General features: G+C 34.1%; 1 protein-coding gene across 1 annotated transcript in view; it reads left to right on the top strand.

The window, feature by feature from the left end:
• LOC150081325 (cell division cycle 5-like protein) overlaps positions 1-11,880 on the top strand; it is a 60,215-nt gene extending 48,335 nt beyond the window's left edge. Inside the window, exons 12-15 of the mRNA XM_090379168.1 lie at positions 3,269-3,466; positions 3,575-3,658; positions 7,569-7,697; positions 11,659-11,880. Coding sequence (XP_090235294.1) covers positions 3,269-3,466; positions 3,575-3,658; positions 7,569-7,697; positions 11,659-11,775 — 528 coding nt within the window. The 3' untranslated portion in view covers positions 11,776-11,880. The remainder of the gene's footprint in view (positions 1-3,268; positions 3,467-3,574; positions 3,659-7,568; positions 7,698-11,658) is intronic.
• Positions 11,881-12,991: the final 1,111 nt, after the last annotated feature.

The raw sequence follows: 12,991 nt of genomic DNA, 5'->3' as shown, positions 1-12,991 counted from the left end.
GTGAAGTATGTACTGTATTTTTATTTTGAAAAATAACTGATCAGCTTAGTTTGCACAGTTTTTTTATCTGCATACATCTCTTTATAACATCGAATGTCATTTTGCAACGCTTGCCTTACTTTCATACCTCGTTCAGTGTTTGGATCTAGAACTCTCAGAGCCGACTGGGCTAGCCAGGTGGGTAAAGTGCCTGCCTGGCAACCCAAAGGTCGCGGGTTCGAATCCCGCCTCGGGCTTGGATCACTGTAAAATGCAAAAACCTTGGGAGGTGCATTATGGCCACAGAAGCTGATGTGCCAACAACTAACAAAAAAAGAAAAAAGAAAAACTCTCAGCACCATTACATTTCTTCTTTCCACTCATATTTGTATAAAGGTGTAACGTTTTTAAAAAATAATCTTTAACAAAAATACACAGCGAAAAATATTTGTACAGCTTATGCACAGTGAACGACCTCACCGCTCAGAATCTAGAGTATTTACTGATGTATGAATGCTAGTAGAGTCAGTATATAATGGGAGTTGCGACAACAGTCAGCTTGGCTTTGAATCTATAATGCATTAGTCTACGTGCTGGCATAATACATACATACCTAACAAATGTATTGGTGCGTAATGCAGTTAATTTTTTTTCACTTTGTAAACCGCGCTATAGTGAAACCCGCACTGTTCGAAACCATGCTATGCGAGGTATTCCTGTACTTCTTTATACACCAGCTATCACAAGTTGCCCTGATATTGCACTACATCGAATAAGCAACACTTTGCCACTGGAGAAGATAATGTTACTTATTCTCAGCGGATACCATCACCCACAGGTGGTGGTATCCGCTGAGAATCCTCTGTCAAAGGTAGTTCAATATCAGAGCAACTCATTGTGAAGGCATTCACAATGTGAGATTTAACAAAAATTATGCCATTTCATCTACTTCGGTGACTTACTATCAACTAAAAGGATACTACGCCCGAATTTGTCCAATTAGTGAATTTTCCATAGTCAGAAGCTTTTAGCACTAAAACCTTTTTAGTATAAACATTTTGATATAATGGAAGTGACATTTCTTTTCATTGATATCCATAAGTGGGTACCTCAACCACATTAAGTATTAAGTTCTCATGGCTGTGAACAGTTCTGAATTACTTAGTGGATTGTTGCTGGCTTATTGTAATTGTGACTTTTTAAGGTATGTTGAAACTCTAAAGGAGCCCATTCCTTCAACTTGCTAATGAGTTTAATGAATAGAATGTTAAGCAATTAGAAATCCTCAGTTTTAAAACTGTTTCCCATAGACAGAGTAAAAAATAAATTCTGAAATAGTGCTTAAAAATCATCTTAACTTGTGTGTATCTTTTCATTTGCACAGTTAATATTTCATAAAGTAGGTGTTCATTTTTAACTATGAATTCCACACTTTTACTTTTCAATCATTCTTTAGTTTTTGGATTTTGAGGATTTCAGAATGTTATTCTCAACATTCTGAAAACTATGGCACATTGAATGCACTCTCTTCTTGAATATAGGTGGCAGTGAATATGTTAACCAGTTCCCCCCCCCTTTTTTTAATGCATGATGATAAACCTTTGGAGAGGATCTTAAGGTTAATTATCATGACCAGGCTATACAAGACAGACAAAGCAATGATATATTGCTCATATAATTGTGTATTAAATTTATATTAAGTACTGTAAAGTTTCCACGCTGTTGTTGATGGTACTGATAAGAGATTTGCAGTTAGTTGAAGTGTCAGAGGGGGCACAAGTATTGAATAGGATAGAATAAACAAACAAAAAACTTCAGAAATTTTAACTCTTGCCTTAGTGGAAATTTAAGATTCAGCTATTCTTTTGTGTGTGGTACAAGAAATTCCTAACATGAATAACAAACAGCCTTACTGCCTTCAAATTATCCAGCAACATATAAAGTAAAGATATACAGTAAACCCCCGCTATTCGCGAGGGTTACGTTCCTGAGAAATGCCGCGAATACCGAAAACTCGAATACTGAGTTATGGCTCCCATAGTAATAAAGGGGTTCCGTTCCAAAGTATGAAATATATAAGAAAAACTAGTCTAAAATTTTGTCTATGCATGTATGTATTATATGTACCTTCATAATATGACCATTAGAAATGCAAGTATAAGGCATCGAAATGAAAATAAGAAACAATTTAATATTAAATGTAATATTTATTAGAAATTTCAAACAAATCTTTCAAACCAGCACCTTTGCTAGCTAAAAAACTTATCCCGCCAGTGCTATCATCAGTTACGCTAAAGTGTTGATGAAGGAGTTTTGCCTTTTCACGAATGATGAGTGAACTTAACGGATTTTATTTTGAGTTCGGTCTTCTATCCACAGATTTAAAGCTTTTTCCATTTTTTCTAATTTAACATCACGAGTTACAGAGCAAATTTTTGAAGCAATTAGCGCGTTTTCACGGACACTATGGAGGATTTTTTGATTGATCGTACCGTTGACTCATTGATTTTATATTTTGCCACTGAGAAGACACTTTCACCATTAGAAATTTTGTCTAATAACTCAATTTTATTCGCTAATGTCATCACCTTCTTTGATCTTTTCACATTTCCCTTGTTATTCGTAGGCATATTTTTGTATGGGTTAGAAAGAACTTGTCCACAATAAAGCCACTTTCTTCCATTAACATACTCAAAAAAAGTCTGTTTTACACTGTAAAACGGTAGATTTATCACTTTTGTAAGCATATCAATTTATAAATTGATAAATTCATTCAATTTATAAGCATATAAATTAAAAGCAAACGACGAAACCTTCCATGACAAGTGCATAAGGCATACTGAACAAGGATTAGCGAGAAATATCCACACTTGCAATTTTGTCACCCCTTTCCCCCACCCACTGAGCGCTGTTTTGACCGGGAAAGATAATTTTAGCCACATCCATGTTTTTTTATGGCGGAAAATGTTCATAGCGCTTTAAAATTCACATATTTTTAGGGTTCATTTTATATTAAATCAGCAACCGCGAATAGCGGGGGTTTATTGTATATCAAAAAGTAAAGATATATATATTTTTTTTTACTATATAGAATGAAAAGTTCGAGGGACAAAAAAAATTTTTTACATAACCAATATTTAAAATTTTTCATGTTTCACTCTGTGTGTGTGTGTGTGTGTGTGTGTGTGTGTGTGTGTGTGTGTGTGTGTGTGTGTGTGTGTGTGTGTGTGTGTGTGTGTGTGTTTATTTTTGTTTGTATTTATTTTCCTTCTTTTTGTTCATTTCTAAGGCTGATAATATACTGAAACAAGAAATGGAAGTTGTAAAGAAAGGAATGGGACATGGAGACTTAAGTTTGGAAGCATATACCCAAGTCTGGGAGGAATGTTTAGCCCAGGTGTTATTTTTGCCTGCTCAAAATCGCTACACAAGAGCAAATCTAGCTAGTAAAAAAGACAGAATTGAGTCACTTGAGAAAAGATTGGAGGTAAGTCTTTAATTATTTAGCATCTTGTATTTGTGTAAAATTAGCAGGAAAATTTGTTCCTAATTTAACACAATAATGTTCCAACTTTGTTTTAATTAATTTTTATAGCAAAACAGAGGTCACATGACTCGTGAGGCAAAAAGAGCTGCCAAATATGAAAAGAAGTTGAGGATTCTTACAGGGGGCTACCAGGTAAAATATTCAAGAGAATAAGTTTTTAGTTCTTTAGATATCATGTGTTTCACATATAATTATTTGGAATTATATATCTGTTTATTAAGTGTGTGAAACAGTTCGCACATTCTGATGCACTACAGCAATTGAGTACATTAACTAGTGTTAAAAACTATTCCCAAAAACTAGAAGAAAAGGGGAAGAAGACCACAGTAGGTATGAACTGTATTAATTAAGACAGATTATACCTATATAAACTATACTCATTATTTTTTATTTTTATTAATGACAAGATACACAACAGGAAACCATTAACAGTGTATCTGAGAGCTACCATCCAGACAGTCTGACAGTCACACTCCATGCAAAACTTGATGGTTTAAATTATATGATGAGAGATGCTAAATACAAGTATCTGCCTGTAAACAAAACACTAAGTTTCTCAGATATATTAGACTATACTTTCTGTGAAGTTTAATTGTAGACCTCACAGGAATGCACAAAGGAAGAGCCATTTCATTCCTTATACTAAGGCTTTAATCTTTCATGTTGCCCTAAGTTGTTCTTATGTCACATTACAAATTAGGAGTGCTACATTCATATGTAATGTATATAATTCTTTGGCATGATGGATGGTTAATAAATAGCATCATATTTCTGTTATGGTGAAAGCTTTAAAACCTAAAAGATTACAGCCTTATGTGTTTGTTATAAGTAGATAGGGAATAAGTTTAAAAGTTCAGAGAAAACATCAGAAATATTAGTAGCAGTCAGCATGAGTTTTGGGAAGGGACTTATGGAATTCCAAGTTATAATTGACAGTTACGATGTCAGTGAAAAATGGTATTGCCTGCTGTTCAGAAGGATTGGCAAGCCCTGAAGAGGCTGGTTAAATCATCACAAAATTCCTTTTAGAACCTATCTAGCTCCAACGCATAGCTTTCCAGAGGCATGCACTGTTGGTAAAGGTATTGTATTGGTTTGGTTTTTAATAGAGCTGCAGCTTAGCTTTACATAACAACAATACTAAACAGTGTTTTGAATGGTAAGCTGCCCATCATTCACAGACTCTTGAACAATTTAAGGCGGTCCCATGGAGCAAGTAGTCGCTACACAGTGTTTAGTCTATTGATTGAGTTTGGATTTGAAAAATGCCCAGAGAATACTACCTATATACAAACAGTGAAGTTTGGAGAAGGAAGAGGTGTTATAGCATCAGCCTGTTGCTTTTAATTCTGAATGAGACCATTGTATGTTGTGCTGAAAACCCTCAGTGCCACATATTGATATTTTGAACAGCTCCATGGTACCTCTCTCCCCACTTTCATTTTGGAACTTCAACACATGTATACAAACAGTGAAGTTTGAAGGAAGAGGTGTTATGGCATCAGCCTGTTTCTTTTGATTCTGAATGAGACCATTGTATGTTGTGCTGAAAACCCTCAGTATATTGATATTTTGAACAGCTCCGTGGTACCTCTCTCTCTCTCTCTCTCTCTCTCTCTCTCCCCACTTTCATTTTTGAACTTCAACAAACACAATAATACTCTGTTCCCATAAGTCCATCTTGTTTCCTCACACCACTTGGTGTGACGAAAGCAAGTTTTCACAACTGACCTGAACATCCCAAAGCTGCAATCTTAATCTCATAGAATGCCTTTAGGACAAGTTAGAACACTGGATTAGAGCATGTTCCATATGACCTACTTCAACCTGTTTTATGAAAATTGGTGTAGAAAGAATGTCACCAAATTCCAGCTGGCTGCTGTAGCAAACTATTTAATCTTCCACAAATGATCGACATTGTCATTCACACTTAAGGTGATCCCACATTTATTTAATTTCGTAATAAAATTCCATTTTATTTAACATCCTTGCATCTGAATGCCTTTTAAAGGAAAGTATAATAATTTCAAATGGATACAAGTCCCAATTAGCAAGGTGGTCAAAAGCACCTTTTTGTTAATGTGGAAAGTTGAATCACCATTTGGCATCTTTCATTTTATGCTTTAAATCAGTGGTCTCTGAACTTTTAAAGTAATTGTCAGTGTTTTTTCAGTGCAAGTTTGGTAATTGGTTTTCACTCTAATTCAGTTAATTTTAAGTGTAGCCCACTGGAAATGTAGACACATTGACAATTACTTGAGAACTCATGGGCCAGATTTCTTATTTCATAGCTCTTGTTTCATATTAAGACTTGTTATGACTTGCTCATTTGTCATACTCTGTTGCAGGCCTGATTAATGTTCTTTTTGGACCTTACCCAATGTGTGAGCCATGGTTTGGGGACCTCAAATTTAAATCATTGCTGGTTGCCAAATGTGTCACTAGTAGATACTTTTCCACTAGCTGATGAGATGGCAATAACCATGAAACTAGTGGGTTAGTGGCACTTCCTGACATCCATTTTGGTACTCCACTGTTAAGAAAAATAGCATTTTACCATTGTTATATGAGAAGCGTTAAATTTTTTTAGTACATCTTGTAGTAATAGCTTGCAACCCAAAGGATCAAAGTACTGCAAAAACCTTGGGAGGTGCATTATGGCCACAGAAGCCAATGCGCCAAAAGCTACCAAAAAAAAAAAAAAAACCCCAAAGGATAAGTTTTAATATGAGAATTTAAGCAGATTTTTTTTTCTTCTTGAATTATTCTTTCTTAACAATCTACTTGAAGCTGACAATGCTTTTCGACCGACTGTCGTGATCACAGGAATGAAAATTCCTGTGATCACGACACGGAAGCGTTCCACGTACTATATTGAGGTATACTCCTCTTATTAATTTACTAATATTTTCATTCCTGTGATCACGACAGTCGGTCGAAAAGCATTGTCAGCTTCAGGAAGGTGGAATTAACAATCTACTATATTATAAATGGATATAATTCCTCAAATTAATTTAATACAAGATCTCACTCCATAAAGTTGTAACATCTCCTAAATATCCACAAAACAGTTGTATGCTGTAGTTTCACACATCTGAAAAATTATTATTATACGAGGACCTGTACGAAAGTAATGCCTTCCAATTTTTTGCTTTCAAATGTGGTGCTGTAGATCATTTTGTGTGTTACCGAGTGGTCACTAGAGGTCTCTAGTTTCACCATACTGAGTGGTCCTGTTATCAGTCTCGTGGGTGCAGCACACGGATAGTTCAAAATGGTGGATGTTTTATGGATAAACGTATCAAGCAAACAGTGGTGATCAGATTTCTTACCAAGGAAGAAGTGACGCCTATCAAAATCCATACACATCTCAAAAATGTTTATGGTGAAAATACTGTAGATGTGAGTAAGTAAGAGTAAATAAGACACTTTAAGAATGGGGAAAGTGACATTGTTCACAAGCCCCGAAGCAGCCAGATCAATATGTGGAAGTGTTGAAAGCCCGCATCCATAGAGTTTGACCGGACAAAAACCTTAATGACGTTCTTCTTCGTGACAACGCATGACCCTACACCAGTCTGCACCCAATGAAGGCCATTGCAAAACTGGGGTGCACTGTTCTTCCTCACCGGATCTTGCACCTTCTGACTGTCACCTCTTTTGGCCCACTGAAAACAAGACCAGCTCAAGCACAGTGTCTGGAGCAAGAGTAAGGACTTTTAGAGGATTGGAATACAGTGTCTAACTCAGATGGCAGAAGTGCATAGAAAATAATGGTGACTTTGTGGAAAAATAAGTGTGTTTATTGATGATTGAGGTTTAATTTATGTAAAAGGCATAGTTGTAGGAATTACATTTTCTGAGGAAAACAATAGGAGGCATTACTTTCTACCACTCCTCGTAATTAATATATGATAATTAATATTAAATATCATTTTGTAGGACATGATCATTATGTACAATTTAAAAATAGTTCACTTAATTTTTTAAAAATGAATGATTATTTCTGTTATCCTTAAATAGCTTTAATTTTTATTGATAGTCAAGGGGCCAGGCACTAATCAAGCAACTGCAGGACTTAGCTGAACAAGTGGAACAAACTCATCTTGAAATGAAAACATTCAAGGCCCTTCAAGAACATGAAGATTTGGCAATCCGGAAGCGAGTTGAGGTATAATTTTTATTTTCAACAACATAATTAGGTTATTATATACAGTACACAGAATATGTTCTGTATTTTTTAAATAAAGATTATTTTCTTTCAGTTCTGAAAACTGATAAATTTTCTGATAATATGCCATATTTACTCCTAAACTGAGATTTCTTTTCCTTTGTTTTTTTTTTTTTTTTTTTTTTAAGCACATTCACAAAAGTGCAAAGGGCCCATTAGCTTCAGTATGTCTGTCCATCTCTCCACACAACTTGACTCCAACAGGCACTGATTTTTAAATGGTTTATTTTTATTTTATTTATTTTTTTTGTTATTTATTTACTAAATTATAATTATTTCAATTTTTATTGAAATCCAAGAGGAAATAGGTAAAGTGCATTACAGAGATTTGGGTGAACAGTATATTGTAAGATATGTCCATTGAAGTTGGAACTACTTTTATATATTATTAATTGATAAGTAAAAAGTTAATTAATTATTTACTTTTCACCTTTAATTTAACCAGTCCAGGTTAAATTAAAGGTGAAATGTATGCACTGGTGGAAGAAGCAGTGGACAATTGACATAGCCAATGCTTCTTACATTTTACAAAACTCATCTGACAGTTCTGCTTTGTTTGACTAAAGAACTAAAAACGAAGAGCTAGAAATTTACTATTCCCATGAAAGTACCTTTTGCATAGCAGCTTGTCATTCCACTCAAATCCAGTCAGACACTAGAATATAACTGTCAGGAGCTTAAATGAAGAATTTTTTCATTCCCATCCTCATGCTGACTATAACTAAACAATTGGAGATATTAATTTAGATGATGTAAGAGATGTTGGAAAACTATCTAGTATTCATTTAATCATATATCATTAGATAACACTGTGTTGGTACTTGTGAACATTTGCATAGCTTGACTTATTCCTTCCTGTGGTGAGAGAGAGAGAGAGAATGTGCAAAATCTATTAAAAAATTAACAAAATTATGTTTCTTTAAAATTAAAATTCTGAAATAGTCAAATTCAAAAATATGTCAATTGACAAAATTAACAGAACAAAATGATTTTCGTGAATGAACAGAAGGTGAATATTTGATGTAATAGGCATCCTGGCATGCAAATTCCGAGTATCCAACAGAAATCGATCTACCACCTTACAGAGCCACACATTATTCAAATTATTCATGCCTATAAAAACACAGGTTGCAACCACATCATTCATGTTTTTTGGCTTGCTCAGAGGGATAGCCACATCTCTAGTACTCAGGATGGCAAGTCATTGCTGTTTAGACGATTCTTTGAGATGGCAGGCTGTTGGATGACTTGAAGCTGGGCAGTTGCATGCAGAGATGGCACATTGCCTTAATGTGTTACACACTGTCGTCTTGGCACTATGGAAACAATTTCAGGAACATTACAAGAAGAGCTGGCCAAGGTTGCCTGAGGGCTCCATCAACCAGAAGAGACTGGTTTCTGGCTCTAACAACAAGACAGAAAAACCTACGATGTTCTGTCATCAACTGTCTCTTGAGGTTGCTGTGACCACAGGTGAAAACATTTCCAACCAGATTGTGTTAAGAGGGCTCAATTCAAGTCGACTCTACACAAGTAGGCCAGCGGTTTGTATCCCATTAACCCCGAACTACTGCAGAACTCGTCGAAACTGAAGCCACGAACATGTGATCTGGAGCCCTGAGAAATAGGGTACAGTTCTGTTCTCAGATAACTCCCGTTTTAGCCTGCAAACAGATTCTAGACATTATTTAATTTCCAGACAATAAGGAATGCAGTACCATCCCTTCAACATCAGAGAAAGGGACACGGTGGAGGCAGTGTTCTTGTGTGGGGCAAAATAATGATCAGCAACTGCACCCCTCTTCATGTTTTTGATAGGAGTACTGCAACTGTGCAGAGGTACCAAGAACAGACCTTTGAACCCTGTGCATAACTTTTTAGGGATATGGTTAGCCCAGATTTTCTTTTCATACATTAAAAAATCACTGCACATAGCTCAAGTGATGAGTGATGAAGGAATATATTGAAATTAAGGTATCCAACGATTGCTGTGGCCAGCACAATTGGGTGCCATATTGCATGCCAATTCCTCCATCACCTGGTAAGGTAAGGTCTGCACTGGTGGAAGAACGGGATTAGTTGCCACAGAATCTTATAGGCACCCTTATATTGAGGATGGTTCACTGCTGTCAGGCCTGTTTAGCCATTGGAGGGTATCATACTCCGTGCTGATGTCATGTGGCATCTGGTATCGACTTCTGTAATGTGACCTTTTTAGTAATTCTTATACAACTACTAAAAATGGACCTTATACATGTCTGAAGTTTCTCACTGTCTTCTCATTTTGTTGTTATTCTATGGTACACCACCACCATACCACATTTTCTGATTGTTATCTTTATTTTGTCGTGCAGTGTACATCACTTATGAGTCTCTTTTCAAAGAACATGTATTAAACAGAAATAGTGCATGTGTCCACCATTAGGTGGCTGACATAAATTTAATTTATGTCAGCCAACATTAAATTAGGTAAAATTAAATTTAGGTCAAGGGGTAGCAATTTAAAGTCTTAAATAATACAGTTAAATAAATTAAATTATTTAGATTTCCTATTGCTTTTAATTTCTCTATTGATATAATTTTCAGCCTGATTATTAGAATTAAACTTACACTAAAGTACATGAAAATATGGACTGTTGTTTCATGTGTGTGATGTACAGTAAACTTTCAGAATAACTGCACCCACAGGGATTCATATGAATGATGCTGTTATTTCAATTTTTCCATTATATAGAAAGTTTTATTTTCAATATATTTAATGCAGAAATAATGAGGCTAAATAAGAAATAGAGAGATTAAGAATGCAATTTTATTAATTGCACATAAAAAAACATAAGCATGTTGACGATCCAATGTTGTATTCTGCCATTAATACACACTCCTACTTACACCCGTTCTATTATTATATCAAGCTTTAATGTTCTTAATTATTTTTCTTTCTTTCTTATGAGGTTTATTAACTTTAGGAGCCATAGTGAATGGTGTTTAATTTAAAATAAATAAAACAGCCCTATAATCCATGATATTAGTACAGAATTCACTTTCAAAATGACGAATTTAACAAATAAAGTAATCACGTTTTCTCTTTTTCGGCACTGCAAGACATCTGCGCTGTATGTAAACATTTGATCTCAATGTGCTGTTATTTTGAGAGTCTACTGTATTACCTTACCTTATTATACTTATTCATAAGTGAAATAAATTATTTGAGGGTAGTTTCATGTGTTGAATGATGAGTTCCTTTTTTTTTTTTTTTATGAATAAAATATTCATTTAATCATTCCCTCCTTTTTTTCGCTTCTTTAGGTCACCTTTTCTGTAATAGCTAGAATTTTCATGATTTGAAATCGGTTATAATGGGTTTCTCATAAGTATCATTTTGTTTTATATCTATCATTCAAAAGGATAATGGAAAGTTTGTGGTCTCAGAGATAAATAGTGACAGTAAAACCATGAATATTATTTTGTTTAGTTAATTGGACTTTTGTATAAACAGGTTTTTACATTTGGGATTTCATTTTTTAAAATGAAAATCCCAAACGTGAAAGATATTAAGGCCCTGGCGCAAACTGTAATTAGATGAAGGTGACTCCTTTGCATGTTGGAACATTTTATCAGGTAGTATTCAGTGACATTTTTGTCCACTGGATAGTTGTTATAAATTTTGTAGAAAGTATCTAATGAATCTAGAAATTTGTAGCAATAATTATTGTTGAGGATACTGCAAAAGGTACCCTCAACAAAATTTTTTGCAATAAAATTCTTGCTTTTATCATTGACCAATGCTGAATAAATTTAGTAGAATTGAGTGCGAGTGAGAGAGAGAATATAAAAGATAATACATTTCATATTTACACATCGAATTAAGTTTTTTAAATTTAACTTTTTATTTATATTTCAGTCATTAACTGAAGATGTTAATAGGCAAGTAGAGAGAGAGAAAATGCTGCAGAAACGATATGAAGAATTACTACACAAGAGAGATCAGTTACAAGAAGAAGTTGATAATGCAAATTGAATGCATTATTGGTGTTGTCATATACCTTTCTGTTTTGTTGTAAATTTTATGTGATGAAATCTACCATCTCTTCCTCTGTGGTCTGTTTTTCTGTCAAATAATGAATACAGGACTGTTTGTTGTTATTGGTGTAGTATGTAAAGCATTATCGGTGATGCTTTGATGTATAATTATATTTCTGTACATAGTTGTTAAAATATTAAAAAAGTATTAAACACGTAGTATGAGAGGTCTTATTAGATTATTAAGTTTATGGGTTTTAATCATAAATGTAAAAATTAATTCACTTAATTTATCTTCACCTAAGACTTAAAAACTGCAAAGTTTCTCTACAACATGTAAGTTCATACATAGAAGACTAGAATCACCAATATATTTGTAACATTCATGATTACATGCAGTTTTCACAATTTCATATAATTTAGGAATTTGTTCATATACTAAATTATGACATTGTGAAATTATGAAATTTTAAATTAATTATCTGAATGAAAGGACATTCATGATTACATGCAGACGATATATTGATAAAAAAAATTTTCACGAGAGAGCTAAAACTTAAATACAGTATATTGTTACAACACAATAATCTGTCTGATGTTTTGGGTGAATAACATCTCCCAGAGAGACTAATGGAATTCTAGGGTTGCACCAAGTTACATAACTGAATGATTATGTAGCATCAGCCTCAGCTACCCACATCACTTAACCATCTTCTGACTGTTTTTTATATTAAGATCCTTAGAAATATGAGTGATATTTAAAAAGTTTCACGCAAGCAGCTGCATATAAATAGAATAGTTAAAACATTAGGTTATATTAAAAATGGAGCATAATGCACAAAATCACGAAATATTTTTAAACTTGCAGTGTTTAAGATGAACATATATTCAATGGCAAATTGTTTATCTGAGCTGAGCAATACTTCATTGGATAAAGAAATCTCAGATAATAGAAACCCAAGTTTTTTTTTTTTTTTTTTTTGCAGGAGTATATACATAAATGAATGTATACATTTATATATATATATTACTTTGCAGTTTTTATTACAAACAGTACTTGCACTAGTCCCGAGATGGACACATCGGGACTAGTGCGTTTTGGCCTGATTAAGTTGCTGCCCGAATTATCTGAAGTTTCACTTAAATAGTTAAAAATACAATGTAGCCCCCCTTTTTTTTTTGCAGTTGGTTCACTGTACAATCAAATCATGTTA

The sequence above is a fragment of the Mastigoproctus giganteus genome, chromosome 8 (genome assembly GCF_048544385.1).
Source record: "Mastigoproctus giganteus isolate SK-2022 chromosome 8, ASM4854438v1, whole genome shotgun sequence".
Taxonomy (NCBI): Eukaryota; Metazoa; Arthropoda; class Arachnida; order Uropygi; family Thelyphonidae; genus Mastigoproctus; species Mastigoproctus giganteus.
The sequence above is the reverse complement of the archived record's forward strand: the minus strand, read 5'-3'. Positions and strand labels throughout refer to the sequence as shown.